Raw genomic sequence first — 19,510 nt, forward strand, 5'->3', positions numbered from 1 at the left:
CCAGCAATTTCTATGACGACCCATGCCTTGCCAGGAAAGATCCCTGAGCACAGAGCCAGGAGTAAGCCACAGGAGTAAGTACCACAGGAGGCAGGCCTAAAACAAAATAACAACCAAAAAATAATTAAATAAAATTAAGCAGGTTCAACATTTAAAGTATTTTTTATTTTATTTTATTTTTGGTTTTGGGGTCACACCTGGTGGGGCTCAAGAGTAACTACTGGCTCTGTGCTCAGAAGTCACTTCTGGCAGGCTCAGGGGACCATAAGGGATGCCGGGAATCTGATCGAATTCCATCCGGGGTTGGTCAGATGCAAGGCAAACGCCCTACTGCTGTGCTATTGCACTGGCCCCTTAAGTAGTCTTTTTTTTTTCCCCCCAAGGAAAATTGATGAATGCCTAGATTTCAAGATTGCTCTTTGATTTTATAGAGACAAATTTTGTCTGTCCTCCTCTTCTCCCTATGCTCCATGGAAACAGTGCACATGTGTAGGCGAACGCAGAGATGCTAGAAAAATCTGGTAGCTTCTGAGCAGATCAGTTCTCTGGCTTGCAGGCAGCTTTCGGTTCTGCAGCAGACCTGAGTCTCCATTGCTCCTAATTTCACAGGTTCATGCTGGGTGAGGGCTTCCTCCTGAGGAAGGATAAGCCTCCCATTGCTTCAGTGAGTGTAAGCATAACCATTATTTTTCCCCTTTTTTTGATTATTGGGCCACACCTGCTACTGCTAAGAGCTTATTCCTGGCTTTGCACTCAAGGATCGCTCTTGGTTGTGCTCCAGGAACCATAAGGGGTGTTGGGTATTAAACCTAGGTTGGCCAATTGTAAAGCAAATGCCCTTCCTACTGTACTACTTATCATTCCAGCCTTAAAGCAGAATATTTTTTATTATAATATAATTTTATTTTGATCATAGTGGCTTACATATTGTTGACAATAATATTTTAGGTACATATTTACATAAAATCAGGAGGGATTCCCATCCATCACCGAATTGTTCTCCCTACCCGTCCGTTTTTGTCTTCCCTCCCATTTCTTCTTCCCTCACCCCCAGGGCGGCTAGAATATGTGGTCCCCTCTGTATCTAACCTATTACTTAGTAGTCTTGCACCTGTTTGGTCTTGAGGCCTCCCTTATTTCCCCCTCTAACTGGAGGCAAGACCAGCTATTTCAAGTTACGTGGTTTTGCCTGAAAAAGAAAAAAGTAATAAATTGGGGTAAGAGTCTAATACCCCGAAAATGGGCGGAATCCTTCTAGTGGCTCTCCTCATCGATTTGGGAGGTGAAGGAGAAAGAGAAGGTGAAACACTCCACCAGTACCAAAAGAAGTGTCAAATATCCAGTGAGGACTCCAGCTATATTGATAAGCACCACAAAAAACAAACAAAAAACAAAACAAAACAAACAAAAAACCAACAAAAACAAGCACACAAACAAAAAACACACCATGGTCTTGAAATAAGAAACATGGCCTAGCACATAACGAAAGAAAAGAGAGGAAGAGAAAAAATAAGTATAACTGGGGACAACAATTTCAATAATCACACCCAAAGAGAGAAATCGACCAAAATAGATAGGTAAATAAAAAAAATAATAATAAATGAAGGTAAAAAAAAATATATATATATAAATAACCAAGGTTTTGTGCTTTTTGTATTTTTGTTTTTTCCCTCCTGCCCTGGCACAGTAAATATTGGGGTCATTTGAAAAGGAATTCACTTGGCCTAAGAAATATGGGGTTTCTCCGTCCTTGGAGTATACTGTCATGGGATCAACTCTAGACTTTGCTCAGGATCATTTACTCTCCCAGTGGTGTTTTTGTGGTTGGTAGACTTCTGCTCTGTCCAGAGTGATACAATCAGAGCTCTGTGTTTAGAGGTCTCAGTATCAAAGCAGAATATTTTTCAAGATAATCTCCAGAAAAGAAAGGAAAGTTCTGGAATGTATTCTCAGGACTTGTTAGGAGCATTATTCCTCTATTAGAATTTCTGGATAGCATATATTAAAATATGTATGAGTGATTTTTCATTTTTCTGGAATGCTGCATTTTCATATCTTTGGCTATCTCTTTTGTGTAATATAAATGTTATAAATTCTTATAATACATATATAAAGCTTATTACTATGTATCCTCAGTTTTGATAAAGTCTGAAAATCTCCTCTTCCTATTTGTGTGTCAAGCCTGACTGCATTATCCCCTTGGCAGGCTTAAACAGTCTTGCCTTCAATTTTCTCTAAATGTGGATTTTTTTTTTTTTTAGAATCTTGACTTTCTCTTCAGTACTCTTTCTGGCTTAGGGAATTTCAGATCTGTGATATATTTGCTTCAGGAAAGGGACCAATCCCTCTTCAGAAGTACAGGAACCCTAATTAATACAAGAATCTACCTCCAGTTCCCAGAAGAAGGCTGTAAACTGTTGGGGGGCAGGTGTGTGCCCAGACCCTGCTCAACTCAGCTCATAGTTTCCTTGACATCTAGTGCTCTGTTCATTCTAAAATCCATACAGAATCTGACTTCAGATCATCCTAGGACCATGAAATATAACAACTCCTTCAAGACCCAGGCTTTAAGGGTTTGAATCCCAGCTTGAACTTTTTCTAGTTGTGGGACAATGGAAGCCTTAACCTGTGTGCCCCATTTTCTCAATGGTCCCTGGGGATAACCATTATGATTCACTTCATAGAATATCCACAAAATGACAGATACAGGCAAAGTTCAGAGCATTCAGCAAGCACTTTGTAGATAGTAACTGTGAACTGATAGTACCTCCCATTGATAATGTGCTCTTAATCTTTGCAAATAGTTTCATTTAGAAAACTTGAAGAAGGGGCTGGAGAGATAGCATGGAGGTTGGGCATTTTCCTTGCATGCAGAAGGAAGGTGGTTCAAATCCTGGCATCCATATGATCCCCCGAGCCTGCCAGGACCGATTTCTGAGTGCACAGCCAGGAGGAATCCCTGAGCACTGCAGGGTGTGACCCAAAAACCAAGAAATAAGAAAGAAAAGAAAATTTGAAGAAGCAGCAGAGATCAAGAGGATACATGACCTAGATCCAGGCAGTGGAGAATGTGCTAAGACTTCATGGGTCTGTTTTCTTTCATTAAATTTTATTATGAAATGCGCCTTGTACAATCTTTAGGGAAATGATGGGGCTGGAACAGAGCTGGTTTTGTGGATTCCCTCTGCTTCATGTCAGAACATTATGAGCTTGCAAGTCTTTTGGGGGAAAAGTGTGAGGCCACATCGGCAGAAAAAAGCTTTTTCATCTCTGGGCGGGCCCAGCATTTCAGAAAGACACACGGCTCCCTAAAACCGTGGAAGTCTCTCTCAACCTCTGTGAGGAAGATCGAGCTACAAAGTGTGAGGGGCCAGTGTTCAAAGGAACCCCAGCTTCTTGATGACTTGCAGGAGGCCAGTCTTCAGAAGCAGCACACGCTTCTTTCTGCCTCCCTCTCCTCACTGGAATTGAGAATACAAGGGGGGGGGGCTGGAGTGGTAGCACAGCAGTAGGGCATTTGCCTTGCACACTGTTGAGCCAGGACAGACACAGGTTTGATCCCCGGTGCCCCAAGCCAAGGAGCAACTTCTGAGCACAGAGCAGGAAGTAATTCCTGAGCACCACTGGGTGTGACCCAAAAAGAAAAAAGAGAATATAAGAGATGTAAATCTGTACCCCAGCACAGATGCAACTTCATTTCCTAGAGCTGTGGACCCCTCACATGCCTCTCTCAGCCTCACCCCCTCATCATCAGGGGCACTAGGCGAGATAATTTGGCAAGCTCCAGAAGCCCAGGTTATAACCACCCACCTTATTTCTGTTTAAAAAACTATAAAGATAAGGGGAAGGGGGTCACTCAGATGTAAGGGCCTCATGCTTGTGTGGTTGTATGAGACCTGGGATCAATCCCAGGGATTCACCACTTAATAGTAATAATAATAATAATAATAATAAGCATGGCCAGAGCAAAAGCACAGTGTGGAGAGCATTTGCCTTGCATGCAGAAGACCCACGTTCAATTCCTGGCATCCTATATAGTACCCCAAGCCTGCAAGGAGTAATTTCTGAGCACAGAGCCAAGAGTAACCCCTGAGTGCTGCAGTGTATGGTCCTAAAACCAAATGTGGGGGGGGGGCAGTTTTTCTTCCTGAGAAAATTTTCAGTGTGTTTCATTAGTGCTTTTCTCTGACTTTATTTTGAGATTCTGCTGAACCCATGGTGTGGCCACCTTGGGCTCCCAGCCTAGCCCTCAATGCTGCTGGCTTTGCTGACTAGGCCACTTTCCACTCATTTCTTCCAGTGCCTCCCGGGTCTACCAGTTGTCCCCCTGGTCTCACACTCTCTGGTTCACCACTGATGTGAGTTTGACTTGTGACCCCCCATGAAAGAATGGGGCGAAGACTCAGTGCCCTGGAGAAGTGGGTCATGCGAAGGGGAAAGAAGGAGTCCACTTAGGAGGGCAAGCAGTTTTGGAAACCAGGGGTGCTTCTTGTGGCTCCTGCCAGAACTGGTCCAAGGGGAGGACAGTGCAGAGGCTGGTCCCCACATCCTCCTTGTGCCAGATGGGAATGTCCAGTCAGAAAGGGTGCAGGAACCAAAGGAGAAAAAAGGGTGAGAAAGACAGGTGTTATGTAACAGTACTCAGCAACTCTGAGTTAAACCAGAATTCAGAAACATTTCTTAGTGGGTGGGAGACAGAAACAAGGCTGTGAGCAGTGCTTGAGCAAGTGAAAGTCAGCAGACCCAGTAGCTCGTCTATCAGAGTTCCTCCCAGACCAGTGCTCACTGTCTGACCAGCCCTCTCCTCAGAGGGGACCCCTCTTACCCCCAGCCTCACCAGTTCTGGGTTGTACTTGGCTGTGACTTTTACACAGGTTATTCGACAGAAAAACACCGTTCCGTCCTCATCCTAAAATGGCCAGTGAAACAGCAGAAAAGATCAGTCCTGAGTGATTTCATTTCCACGAGTACTCTTGAAGCTAAACCAAAATGAAGCAAAAGATAACCCAACTCAAAGTTTCAGAGAAGAGAGGAGTGGCTGATGGAAGGACAGAAGTTGGGAAAATCCATGAAGAGGATCAAAGGGACAAATTTCCAGTTAGAAACAGGATCTGGGATATAGTTGGGACCTTGGAGTATCTCAAGTTTAACAAAAACACCGGCACAGATATGGACTGGAAAACAAAATGTCTGATTGTGGGTAGCCTTTTGCACTGCATACGAATGTCCAAGCATTATGATATGAGCCTGAAATGCACACACTATTGAGTGCCAATTAATCTTCAGTAAAAGGGTAGTTGCATGAGGCCAGAGTGATAGCACAGCAGGTAGGGTGTTTGCCTTGCACAGGCCAACTTGGGTTCAATTTCTGGCATCCCATATGACCCCCTGAGTCAGCCAGGAGTGATTCCTGAGTGTAGAGCCAGAAATAAGCCCTAAGCACTGATGGGTGCCCACCCCCCCCCAAGAAAAGAAAAGTAGCAGCAATTCCTTCTGCCTTTCTGTAAAAGCAGTAGAGATGTTATTTCATGGTTCTCTGCTGATCAGTGACCTAAGTCGAATTTTCACAGGCACAGCCATTTGGGGTGTTCCTTCCTGGAGGGACTGATAGTTAGAACTAATTACTGGCTTTGTTTCCTGTTTGGGGACAGATTATTAGAACTAATTGTTATTTTCTTGCCCTTCGCTTTCCCCCATTGGATCAATGTGTCCAATTGATTCTACCTCCATATCCATCACCCTATTCTCTCTGTTCATCATCAGGGCCCCTGCCTCCTGCCTGTTAGGATCACTTCTTGCCAATTTATTTGACCTTCTCTCGAGTGATTCTTTATTGAACAAAAATCATCTTCTCCCTTAGCGGATGGCACAGGAATGACTCATCCCAACAATGAGTACCACCCTGAGTGCTTGTTGCCCGCTCCTAATATGAACCATTCAAGATTCTGCACTGCAAGGCTGGCCATGAAATCATTTAGTTCTTTATTTGGGTTTGGTTTGGTTTGGTTTGGTTTGTGGGTCATACCTGGCTGTGCTCAGAGTTTATCTAGCTCTGCACTCAGAGATGATTTTCCTGGTGGACGTGGGAATCTTCAGGGGTGCTGGAACTCAGGTCCCCTCCTCAGCCACAGGGAGCTCTCAGTTGGCGCCTGAACTTATGTCATGTGTCCTTGCTTTCTCCACTGGAGCATGTCAAGCTCACCTGCATAAGACCTTAAAAGCAGCTGCTGCTTGGGGGATCTTTTGTTCTTTTCTTTTGAGAATGTATTGGGAACCACAATCTGGCTCTTAGTAGGCACTACCACATTTTAGTGAAATTTGGGTTCAACTTATTATTATTATTTTTTTTTTGGTTTTTGGGTCATACCTGGCAGTGCTCAGGGGTTACTCCTGGCTCAATGCTCAGAAATCACTCATGGCAGGTTCAGGGGATCATATGGGATGCTGGGATTCGAACCACCAACCTTCTGCATGCGAGACAAATGCCCTACCTCCATGCTATCTCTCCGGCCCCAGGGTTCAACTTATTTTATCTATTTTGGTTGGGGTCCACACCTGGTGGTGCTCAGGACTTACTCCTAGTTCTGTGCTCAGGGATCACTCCTGGTAGTGTTTAGGAAACCCTCTGGGGCCAGAGGTAGAACTTGTGTTGCATGTGTGCAAGAGAGGCACTAAACCTGCTACACTGTCTCTTCAGCCAAGAATGAATTTTTAGAAATGACCCTTGTACAAAGAATTATGTTTGTTCTTATCACCCAAAATGATTCCATGGTTACATGATTGCTTTTCCCATAAAAATCTTTCTCTCCGAACAGTACCTCTAGTCTAGAACCTTAAAGACTCTATCTTGGGCCTTGTCCTAGGACCTGCGCAAATACCAAGATTGCTTGCTACAGTGGCCTTATTTTCTCACCCACCACCGAGAGGAAAGGTTCCTGACACCACACACACACACACACACACACACACACACACACACACACGCACACGCACACGCACACGCACACACACACACACACACACACACACACACACACACACACACACACACACCCCTGGGATATGGCAATGAGAAGGTCATGACAATATGCTTCAAGAGTGGAGAAACCCTGAGTCTCTTAGGCCACGGGAATTTCCTTCCTTCCCCCAATACTTACTGTGCCTATCAAAAAAAAAAAGTGGGATAACACCAAACCCTGCCACTGCAGCACTTTTTCTGATTTTGTTTTGTTTTATTTTTTGTTTGTTTTTTGATATTATTTTCCCTCTCTTTTTTCTTCCACGTTTTTCTTTCTTTTATGGATATTATTTGTGGATATTATTCAGTGTTTTTTTTTCTTTTTTAGTAGTTGATACCAAATTTTTTCTTCTCTTTTTCTTAACCTTTTTTTATCTCCAACAGAATAGCATAACTTGAATCATTCAGCCTCATAAATTGAGGGGGGAAAAGAATGATACCAGGACCAGTCATATGAACATGTAGTGTAAATAAAAAATGACCAGGCTGGAACACCAAACAGAATAGATACCCAAACTATAACGAGCTGTAAGGTGGAGACCAGTTGCACTAAGATTCTGGGAGGTAAAGGAGGGAGACATGGGAGACATGCTGGGAACAGGAGTGGAGGGAGGACAACATTGGTGGTGAGAATGCCCTTCATTCATTGTCACTATGTAAAGTAAATAATTCTGTGTAATGAACTTCAGTCACAATAAAAAAAAAATCTTTCTCTCTCTTTGCTAGTCCTCCTAGCCTGCTGCTTCTCAATCTGTTCTTCGATCTTCTCGAAATGCTCCTTTGTCTCCTTGTCAGATCAGACCATTGTAACTTGGGAAGAGTCAGGCCCATAAAAGTCTGACTGTTTGCAGTGCCAGAGAAAGATGTGACTGAGATCTCAAGCATTGGTTCAGATGTTACAGATTGTATTTCAGTATTACTTGCCTCCTTCACAGCTTCTTCATCACATACAGACTTTACCAGTTGCTTCTAAGTTGTTCTGTTTGTTTGGGTTTTTATTTATTTATGTACTTTGAGTTGTACTTCTGGACGTTTGAAGCAGCCAGACTTTCAGAAATCTGGAAATCAGGATTTTCATTTTATTGTTTATTGTTTTTATTTGTGCAATCTATACTGATTTTTCCCTAGATATAGAAACAATAGCCTAAGTAGTGAAAAAAAAAACTAAAAAGCTAATTATTGGGGAGTCAGGCAGGAGGAGGTTTGGCAGGCCCACGCCATGCCGGTGGCCTGCTTGGCCAGGCCTAGGGGGGGGTGCGGGATTTGGGTAACCCCAGCACCCCTCTGCCGCCTTGCTCCAGATCTCCAGGGCTTCCCCGGGCCACACCCCTGGGCTAGCCGGTGAGTTGGGTCCCTTGGTGGAGCTTGAAGGACCCTAGGCCTTCCCCCACTATCCATGCGGCTCCTTAGGGAGGGTCTGGGTGGGGCTCTGAACTTCTGTTCTCCCAGCTTCTTGAAGGATCTCTCCTTCCTGGGAGCCGGGAGTCAGGCAGGAGGAGGTTTGGCAGGCCCACGCCATGCCGGTGGCCTGCTTGGCCAGGCCTAGGGGGGGGTGCGGGATTTGGGTAACCCCAGCACCCCTCTGCCGCCTTGCTCCAGATCTCCCGGGCTTCCCCGGGCCACACCCCTGGGCTAGCCGGTGAGTTGGGTCCCTTGGTGGAGCTTGAAGGACCCTAGGCCTTCCCCCACTATCCATGCGGCTCCTTAGGGAGGGTCTGGGTGGGGCTCTGAACTTCTGTTCTCCCAGCTTCTTGAAGGATCTCTCCTTCCTGGGAGCCGGGAGTCAGGCAGGAGGAGGTTTGGCAGGCCCACGCCATGCCGGTGGCCTGCTTGGCCAGGCCTAGGGGGGGTGCGGGATTTGGGTAACCCCAGCACCCCTCTGCCGCCTTGCTCCAGATCTCCAGGGCTTCCCCGGGCCACACCCCTGGGCTAGCCGGTGAGTTGGGTCCCTTGGTGGAGCTTGAAGGACCCTAGGCCTTCCCCCACTATCCATGCGGCTCCTTAGGGAGGGTCTGGGTGGGGCTCTGAACTTCTGTTCTCCCAGCTTCTTGAAGGATCTCTCCTTCCTGGGAGCCGGGAGTCAGGCAGGAGGAGGTTTGGCAGGCCCACGCCATGCCGGTGGCCTGCTTGGCCAGGCCTACGGGGGGTGCGGGATTTGGGTAACCCCAGCACCCCTCTGCCGCCTTGCTCCAGATCTCCAGGGCTTCCCCGGGCCACACCCCTGGGCTAGCCGGTGAGTTGGGTCCCTTGGTGGAGCTTGAAGGACCCTAGGCCTTCCCCCACTATCCATGCGGCTCCTTAGGGAGGGTCTGGGTGGGGCTCTGAACTTCTGTTCTCCCAGCTTCTTGAAGGATCTCTCCTTCCTGGGAGCCGGGAGTCAGGCAGGAGGAGGTTTGGCAGGCCCACGCCATGCCGGTGGCCTGCTTGGCCAGGCCTAGGGGGGTGCGGGATTTGGGTAACCCCAGCACCCCTCTGCCGCCTTGCTCCAGATCTCCAGGGCTTCCCCGGGCCACACCCCTGGGCTAGCCGGTGAGTTGGGTCCCTTGGTGGAGCTTGAAGGACCCTAGGCCTTCCCCCACTATCCATGCGGCTCCTTAGGGAGGGTCTGGGTGGGGCTCTGAACTTCTGTTCTCCCAGCTTCTTGAAGGATCTCTCCTTCCTGGGAGCCGGGAGTCAGGCAGGAGGAGGTTTGGCAGGCCCACGCCATGCCGGTGGCCTGCTTGGCCAGGCCTAGAGGGGTGCGGGATTTGGGTAACCCAGCACCCCTCTGCCGCCTTGCTCCAGATCTCCAGGGCTTCCCCGGGCCACACCCCTGGGCTAGCCGGTGAGTTGGGTCCCTTGGTGGAGCTTGAAGGACCCTAGGCCTTCCCCCCACTATCCATGCGGCTCCATAGGGAGGGTCTGGGTGGGGCTCTGAACTTCTGTTCTCCCAGCTTCTTGAAGGATCTCTCCTTCCTGGGAGCCGGGAGTCAGGCAGGAGGAGGTTTGGCACTGGTAATCTCTGTCCAGTCTACATTTTCAAAATCGTGCGGGGCGATAGCCCCCGCGCGCACAAAAAACATTAATAGTACTCTCACAAGAAACATTACTAGTACTCACTATCATTGAATTATGTTTTTTAGTATGCAGAATGTCCATTTTGTACTCTGCCCTTTTGCCATACCCCTTCATAAGTTCATATTTCTCTTTAACTTCTTTAACTCCTATCATTCATTACTCTTTATACCCCTTTCCTACTTAAGTACTCTTAGGTCCTATTCACAGACCAAAGTGGTGCCCTAGAGTTAACACCCACACAACTATTTTAAAGCATAAAAAGGACACATATCTTTTCAACATTTTATGGGTGTTTTCTTTGACTGCTATAACTTTTGCTAATACTTTCTTCTATACAGTGATGATCCCCCCCCATTTTTTTTTTATCTCTCTCTTTGTGAACTGCTCAATATGGGAATTTGGTGTGAAAGAATCCCTCAGTTTTAATTCTTATGTTTGGAACCAAGTCATGGGTCTTGTTGGAAATGTTCTTATGCCCACCATATATCTGATAGCACCACGTGGCTTTATATCTTGTTTGCGTAGGCACACTGACATGGGAAAATACTATACATACCAATAAGTTCTTATCTAATAGAAAGGGGAACACACAAATCTTGTAGTACAATGAGACCTTACACCCTGAACATTGACATAAAGACCTGGCTACAGGCCCTCAGAAGAATGGACATTCTCCATTTACCCCTTGATCTACAGAAGACATTTACAAACATCCAAGGTTGTATATAACATCACCCGGAGGCATTCCTGTAACCAGGGACGACCCTACAGCTGCTCTGACATCGATCTACTCAAAAGAGACATACCCTTAGCACTGAGAAGACAACAAAAACAATGAACCTGTTACTGGACCAGGCTTGCTGTATTGCCCCTTTATGGTGAGGTTTGTCTATAACATCACCTGGAAGCAATCCTCTTACCACGGAAGACCCTACCAATGCTCAGACATCGTCCTGCTCAAAAAGAGACCTCCTTTAACACTGAGAAGACTAACAACAACAACAACCTGCTTATAGGACAGGGCTTCCTGCATTCCCCTTTCATGGTAGGTGAAACGAGAAGGCACTCCTCATCATGACTTCAATGTAGGACATGCAGATTCCAGAATCTTTAATACAGAAACATGAGACCAACAACAGAGACTGTGTGATAAGTGTGTTGGCGCTACGGACAATGTCTTGGAGCGAACGATAACTTTCCTGAGGCCTAGAGCTGGTCTTATGCCAGGAAACTTCAGGGTAGGATCTCTTTGTATTTAGGCCAAGGCTATTCCTTTCCATGCCTCTCATATTTTGGTGGGCCTATGCAAACAACAATTGCCACTCTAACATCGTTTTTACTGTGCTCCTTTGACTCTAATCCTTAAAACACACCCACTTAAAATTTGAGGTTAACTTAAGCTAATATGCATGTACATGGAAATGTAAAAAACACTATGCCTCTAATGTTTAAGGAGTTACGTAAGTTTGATGGCTTTAGATTGCCTTGTGTGCTGTTAAGAAATATTATAATGTGCTACAATCTGGGGACTTGAGGGAAAAAGTAATTGCACATGATTCTGTTTTATTTATCTTAACTTTTCTTGGTGAAAATTCAAAGTTAAGATATCAGCAAGGGGACTTCTTCTGATAATTATGTTATGGGTGATTGTCCTTCCACTGTAACTTTACCTTATCCTCTTTCTTTGCATCTTTTGTTCTCATAATTCATAATAAAAAATTATAAAAAAAAAAAAAAAAAAAAAAAAAAAAAAAAAGCTAATTATTGAAATGTCTGCTCATGAAACTAATAATTTGTTTAGCAAGGATTTAAAATAGAAGCCTAATGGTCTAATTACCAAAGAAAGGGGTTTAGCTCGAATCACTGTGATTTTAATTGTGTTGCTATGTGGGCAATTCTGTTGATAACAGCCTGGGTACATAGAATGTTGACTACTTTTACCCGGTGGTAAACAGAAATTGAGGGGTTGGGATTTTCAGACCCCTTACTAGTAAATGCCTTTACTTTTTTCCTGCAGCTCACACTTACTCTGTCAAAAACAGATTTGCGGACCATTACTTAAGGCTTCTTGTTATACAGTCTGAATGATCACCACAGGCACCATGAAGCACTTCCTGAGGTAAGTGTTCACCATCCCCCGAATGAGCCCTTTAAAAATGAAGAAATTTTGTTTCCAAGCAGGTAGGGCATTTGCCTTGCATATTTACCCAGGTTGGGTCCCCAGCATCTCATCAGGTCACCCCAGCCTGCCAAGAGGGATTTCTGAGCACAGAAACAGGAGTAATCCTTAAGCAGCACCAGGTATGCCCCCCCCCAAAAAAGAAAAAGAAGAACTTTCCTTCCCAATTAAGATTGTATTTCTGATAACCATTTATAATACTGTAACCAAGTCTCTTAAGATAATAACATTGTATTTTATGAGTCATTTGATCATAGGACCAGTCCCTTATTCTCAGTCTACTTACTTATTAAAAGAGAGATTTTTTTTCCTTTTTATTTTTTTTGGGGGGGGGGCAGGGAATCACACCCAGAGGCGCTGAGAGATTACTCCTGTCTCTGCACTCATAAATCCCTTCTGGCAGGCATGGGGGATCATCTGGGATGCCAGGATTCAAATGATTTGGCTGCATTCAAGGCAAACGCCCTACAGCTGTTCTATTGCTCTGGCCCAAAAGGTAGCATTTAGAAGCAGTAGTTTCTGAGGGATCACAGTGTCCTGGGCTCAGTAGCTGGGTGCAGTTTGTTGCAAGTCAGCCCCTGAAGAGGCTGACTGATGGAGGGATGGAGGATGAGGTCTTTCCCCTCCAGCTCAGAGCACGTGTCTACCACCCTGTCCATCCGACGGTTCTGAGGTGAAACGGCGGATAAACAGCTCACAGTCAGGCTTGTGGAAATATTAGCTTTATTCGGTGGACAAGATTGAAGTCCAAGGTCTCAGCCTCAGTTCCAGTCAACCACCCCTCGCCTTCCACAGACCCTTGTTTTTATCCCCCAGAACCAGGTACCACCCAATGGTGGGATCAGATACCACCCAATGGTGGAAGCAGAATCAGGTACCACCCTAGGGTGGGGGCAGAATGCCAGGTCACACCCTAGGGTAGGGCACCATCACAGATCAGGGTAGGGTCCATAACATAAGAATCCCAAAAATATTTACATACACAACACAGTTCTTTGAATAAACTTGATGCTTATGGTTCTAAAGAATAATATATTTCTGGCTTTTAGGTTGAGATTGGAGAAATTGGTAACCACGGATAAATATAATTTATATAGAATAAATTTCTTCAAATGAGTAATTTAGAACATCCCCAAGTTTGCATTTTGTTAGCTGGCCAGTCCATATGTATCTGTCAACCATTCCTTTTCAGTAAAAACAAAACATATACATTGAGTATATGTATATGTAGTTGAGTAGTCTTACTTGGTTTCAAAAGCCATTTAGCTGAACCTATTATACTTATTTTCAAGAGTGTTGGATGTTGCCCACAGTTCAGTTAATAAAATTCCTAGGAAACTGGGACTAGAGTGAGTAGGGTGTTTGCCTTGCATGCAGCCAAGCCAGTTTCAATCTCCAGCATTCCATTTGGACCACATTACACTGCCAGGAATGATCCCTGAGAGCAGGGCCCGGAGTAATCACTGAGTGTTTCTGGGTGTGGCCCTAAAACAATGACAAAAAATCTCCAGGAAACCACATGAGGCTAAAATATGTTCAAATTAAGTCAAGGCCTGAAAAGGAGAAAATTAGGCACACACACACACACACACACACACACACACACACACACACACTGGTTTTGGTTGTGAAATACTTGGTTCTGTCTATGTGGAATTTGCTGTTTTGTTATGGCCACTGGTGTTTCCTGGATCTTCACACTGTGAAAACCTCTCAGAAGGTTCAAGAGCACATGAAGCGGTTAACAGAAATTCACATTGGTTCCTTTGTGCAACATTCACTGTTTATCTTAGCAGCAAATAGTATTTGAAAATAAAAAATTGTTAGTAGCTGAAATTTTTCTGGACTACTTGCCAGTAATGTATATAACCTAATGTTTTGGTTGCCATGGCAATTAACCCATTAGTTTACACTTCCATAAAAATGTAGGACCTCGGGGTCCTCCCTGAGAGTAAATGTGGTCTTTCAGCTGGAGCGTCGTGTTAAGGAGAAGTGGCCATGCCAGGAAAAACTTAGCAGCCAGGTGACCCTTTTGTAAAAAGAAAAGGCAGGTGCCAGGCCTTGTACAATGGAATTTCTTCTCCAGTGCTTTACTTATTTTGAGAAAAATAGGAGCAACCTCAAAACCAGCTTTTGTAGAGGAAACAATAGTGTTTGTTTCTGTTTGTTTAGGTTATTTTTATTTGTTAAATGGAATAGTTATAGGGGCCAGAGCGGTGGCGCTAGAGGTAAGGTGTCTGCCTTGCAAGCGTTAGCCTAGGACGAACCAGGATTCGATCCCCTGGCATCCCATATGGTCCCCCCAAGCAGGAGCGATTTTCTGAGCACATAGCCAGGAGTAACCCCTGAGCGTCAATGGGTGTGGCCAAAAAATGAAGAGTTATAGCATTATGTTAATTAGCAGCTAATATTTTTAAATTTTTATTAATTATTTAAAACCATCACAGTGGAAATTCACCACTGTAACATTCACACGAAAGTAGTGGAATCATGTCAGAAGAACACACCTTATTTCTCCTTTAATTTGACACTGAAATTGTGGAACCTATTACTTAACATTGTGGAAGCAGAAACTTGGGTAATAAAGAAAAACTTAAAGAGTTTCACTGACCAAATTCGCTTTGAAAGTAATAAAAAGGAAGCTTGGTCATCGCCTCTCCAAAATGGATGATTGCTTTTGACTTTCATTGTTTTTATTTGCTATAATGTTTGTATTCACATGTTAAAATGAACTATGGTATGGAGGGATAAAAGGACAAAAAATAATCATTCTGCATCCCCAACTTGCATCCCTGGGATTGCCTTGCATTTCCTGTGGTCCATTCCCACAGATGTTGGGCAACCTTGGCAACCTTTTCATTGGAGCCTTAGAGAAGATTATGTCAACACAGCCTTATCAAGGCAGGTGTTACTTCCTGAACTCAGCAAATATATTAAGCACAATAAGGAGTTGTCTTTTGCTGAGAAGAAAATCAACATTATTTATAGCCCTTGTCATGACGTGTCTGCCACTTCTGAATTACTGTAGAATGAAATGCACCAGAAGAAAGATTAATCTTACAGAGACATATGTGTATGTGTGTGTATGTGCTCCTCACACACTTGGCTTCAGTGCAGCTGGGACTCATGGATCACAGACAGTGATCACAGTTAGAGAAGTTGCCAGGCTCCTGTTCTGTGTCTGTAGGATTTATGACTCAGTGCTTGTCTTGCACCATGCTCCTGAATCAAGCATGGATCTTTAGCCCACATGCAAGACACATGGTAGCCGTGCTCTTCTCTCTCTAGCTCACTGCTTCCATCAAACAGAAGAAGATCACTACACAGAGCCTAAAGGAGTGGGAAAATGTTGGCTATTTTTTTTTATAAAATCTATGTGAGATACTAGAAATAATGGAGGGTCTTTGCACTCAGCTGAAGGTTGTTTCAAATTGAGTCTATGTGGAAGGTGACTAGAGCCAGCCAATGAGATTTCACCCAGGGTCTGTAGTAAGACAACAGAAAGGTGTGGAGTGGATACGAATGTAAGTCTGTATAATCAGGAAAAGAAGGACTCTTTATGACTGTCAGATCAAACTGAGGCCTAGGGTTTACTTTGTAGGATGCTTTTTTTTTACAATGTAATTTATGGATGTGGAACATGGAGCATGCAGGTAATAGGATATGTACTGAGGATTATTTCCCATGCTAGTGTTTCATGGTTAAGACTATTTTCATAAAAAAAAACTTTTTTAAGTTTTATTATAACATTGTGATCTACCAAATTGTTCTCAATTCAGAGACTGTATTCTTTGAGGCACTACTAGAGCATTATTTATTTTAACAGTTTCTAATAAAGGAATCACCCTTGTGAATTAGTGCTTCCAACTATCCAGCTGTTGGGTCCAGAAGGGTAGTAGAGCAGGTAGGGCCTTATAAGGAGCCCTATATGCCTTATATGCAGCCGATCCAGGTTTAATTCCCAGGACCCTATATAGTCCCCTTGAGCCTTCCAAGAGAGGTACCTGCACACAGAGTCAGGAAGAAGTCTTGAGCACTGCTGAGTGTGGACCCTCTCAGCGATTCCCAGAGCCCTGTCCAGGCACCATACTCCCCTGCCTTTTGCTTCCCTCAGCCCTTCAGGTGGAGGTGTTGACCCTCTGCCCTTCTCTTGAGCCCAGCTCAAACAGTATGATGAGGCCTAGAAAAACTGTGATTTATATTTCTTTTCCTCCCTGTCTTTCCTGCCTGGACTCTGGGCTGGCTTCTGAATTTGAAGCAGAAGTGTTGTTCAGTGGAGCCCAGTGCCCTACCGAGAAGCTGAGCTGGCTTGGCTGAGGGACCTCCTCCAGTTTCCCCCCACAGGATGGTCTGCTGTTTCTTCTCTGGGTTTATCCTTCGTTAGGTTTCACCTTCCTTATCCTCCAGAATAGCAAAAGGTTCATGGTGAAACGGAATCCTTGGACACTACTGACTTCTCCCCTATACCAGAACCCCTGTGTTTCTTTCTATACCTCAGAACCTCAGAACCTCAGAACATGTAGTTGTTCCTGGAAAGAGTACAGAAACTTTCCTATACCAGAACCCCTGTGTTTCTTTCTATACCTCAGAACCTCAGAACATGTAGTTGTTCCTGGAAAGAGTACAGAAACTTTCCTCAACCATTGTTGTAAATGTTGTTCCCAGTTCACTTTACTTCTCTTTCCTTCAACTTTCAATCAAAAACTCTCAACAAAAATTAGGGATCAAATTCAGGTCAGCCAGATCAGCCTTATGCAAGACAAGCCCTCCTGGATATTCTATCTCTCTGGCCCCAATGAAATATTTTGAAGTGTCTAAGTATAATGTATATGCTGCTTACCTCTATATGTCAAAAATATATTATTTAAATAATAAGAAAAACTGATGAAGAATTAAATAGTGTAAAATGTATATATATATATATTAAAATATAAAGTTTTGTTTGCTTCATTTCTGTTTTTGTTTTGTTTGGGGGCCACACTGAAAGGCTCTCAAGCACCCATGTAGTACCAGGATCATGCCCAGATCCTTGGGCAATTTCTCCAGTCCTTGAGAATACATCTGTAATTTAATAATGACATCATCATGAAAGGTAATGGAAAAGGACAATCATAACTCAGCAGGCTACCTTCTGTATAACAATCAACTCTTGCTCTCAAACCCCAGACAGCACTTTCCTTGAGATGGGAAATGGGGCCCTTTGTGGCAACACAAGTTGAGTAAAGTTTTGAGTCACCTGGACCCATGACAGATTTCTGCCTATTACCTGCCCAGAGGCAGAATGGTCTTGTCTATTGTGAAGAGAAAAAGGGGGGAGCCTCCCACAACTTGGGGCTGAGTCTCAGGGTCTCACGGCTCCCCAGTGGAGCTGTAGGAAACATTTGGGTGTTTGAGACCTCCAGTTGGCTTCTGTGTGTCTCTTCCCATTTCCCTCTGGGGTTAACATCCCTGAGCCCCTCTTCAGAGAAGATTTATGCCAGAGAAAGTGCCCTTTAGAGCCTGGTGATAAATTCACTCCCAGTTGGAGGCTAGTGTGTGTCCCTCAGGAGAAAATTCAGAACAACTCAAAAGATTTTCCATGCAGGAGGCAGAAGCAGCTGTCTTGGTTGCTTTCAAGCACCTGCATTTCCCTTAGGAAGCTCGTTCATGCCCAGAAACCACTCTGGTTTTGTACATACCCTTCCTTCCTCACCAAAAGCGTACTTTTTATTTATTGCAGGACTTCTTCAAGCAAGAACTAACATTCACTACTATCACAGTCACTGAAACTGTCCCAAATAAGCTACTTTCCCCCTTCTTGTTCCTAAAGAAGACGCCCGAATCCCACATGTAAGATGATGAAGTAGTTGATCTGCAGGTATTACAGCCCATTCCCTGCACCCGGGGTGCTGGTCTTCCCTGCAGATTCAGACACCCACCCCCGCTGAATAAATGGCTTCTTTCCCCACCTAGAGGACCTCCTTAAACTGAAGTTCAATTTTAATTGGTCACAGATATGAATCTTTGTGAATTGACATTGCGGAACTGTTCTGGGGAGCTAGGTAATGTCTGTTAACTAATAGCAATCTCATGATTGCTTTCTGGAAGCACTGGGCTATGAACTCCCTGTAGCTTCCCTCTGCAGTGGTGAAAAATGGCAGCACAGAAAATTCTGGAAACAAGCAGGGGAAATTTACTCTTATTATGGGATCAAAATTCTCCATCACTTTAGCAAGGAACTTGTCTTAGGAAGCAATGGTTACTTCATAGAGGATGCTAGTAAGAGTTAGAAACCAAAACCCCAAATCTGCTAAGTACCCAATTTTTTGTTTTATCTTGGGACCACACCCGACTGTGCCCAGGGCTTTCTCCTGGCTTTGCACTCAGGGAACCCTATGAGATGTCAGAGATCAAACCTTGGTAAAGCAAGAGCCCTACCCACCGTATTCTCTGGCCCCTATGCAGCTAAATATTAAAAATAGAGGACAATATTTCCTTCAGATGGGCTTGAGAATTGGCTTGTTTTTTTCTTTCATACTGTAGCTGATCTTTTCATTAAGATGTTAACTATCTTCCATGAGAACAAAGAAAAAGAACTAGATAGGGTGAGGTTGGGAGGCAGAAAAAGTCCCTTAATTAGATCAAGCCTTTTTGGTTATTCATAACAGGAAGAAATAAAGCCCCTAACTGGGTTCAGATTCATTTTCTCCATCCTCTTCATACCTGTGCATCAGTCCTCGAATTGCAGCTAAAACCAGCGGTCAACTTCCCCATGCCCAGTGGCTGAGGATCATCGGTTTAGGTCATAGGAAGGTGATTCTTGTTATAAGAACAGGAAAGAATGATGGGATTTGAGAAAAACAAATTGCTCTCTCTGGAAGGCACATTTGAGATACCTTTAACCAAGGCTCACATTCAGAAACATAAGATAAAGCAGAAAATTTAAGAGGGAAAAGTGAGAAGAATCTAGAACTTTTAACTCAAACAAGAACCTTCCCCTCAACTTCCCTTTCTTTCTCTTTCCTTTCCTTTTCCTTTTTTTCTAGTCTCCATCATCTCTTCCTTTCCATTCTGCCCTTCTTCTCTTTCTCTAATTTAGGCATTCATTTCCTCTTTTTCAAATCTCTTTTGCATTGAGGAATAATTCACATGGAATTATATGAACTTCAAGTTTATGACAGGATTTAAATTTTTTTCTTTTGGTTTTTGTTTTTTGGTTTGGGGGCCACACATGGTGACACTCAGGGGTTACTCCTAGCTCGAAGTTCATTCCTGGG

At 44.2% G+C, this 19,510-nt stretch overlaps 1 protein-coding gene across 1 annotated transcript in view; it reads left to right on the plus strand.

Moving 5' to 3' along the window:
- Window positions 1-19,510, plus strand: part of ELMOD1 (ELMO domain containing 1) — a 55,683-nt gene that overhangs the window by 13,141 nt on the left and 23,032 nt on the right. Inside the window, exon 2 of the mRNA XM_049778579.1 lies at window positions 12,093-12,194. Coding sequence (XP_049634536.1) covers window positions 12,160-12,194 — 35 coding nt within the window. The 5' untranslated portion in view covers window positions 12,093-12,159. The remainder of the gene's footprint in view (window positions 1-12,092; window positions 12,195-19,510) is intronic.

This window comes from Suncus etruscus, chromosome 8, assembly GCF_024139225.1.
Source record: "Suncus etruscus isolate mSunEtr1 chromosome 8, mSunEtr1.pri.cur, whole genome shotgun sequence".
NCBI lineage: Eukaryota > Metazoa > Chordata > Mammalia > Eulipotyphla > Soricidae > Suncus > Suncus etruscus.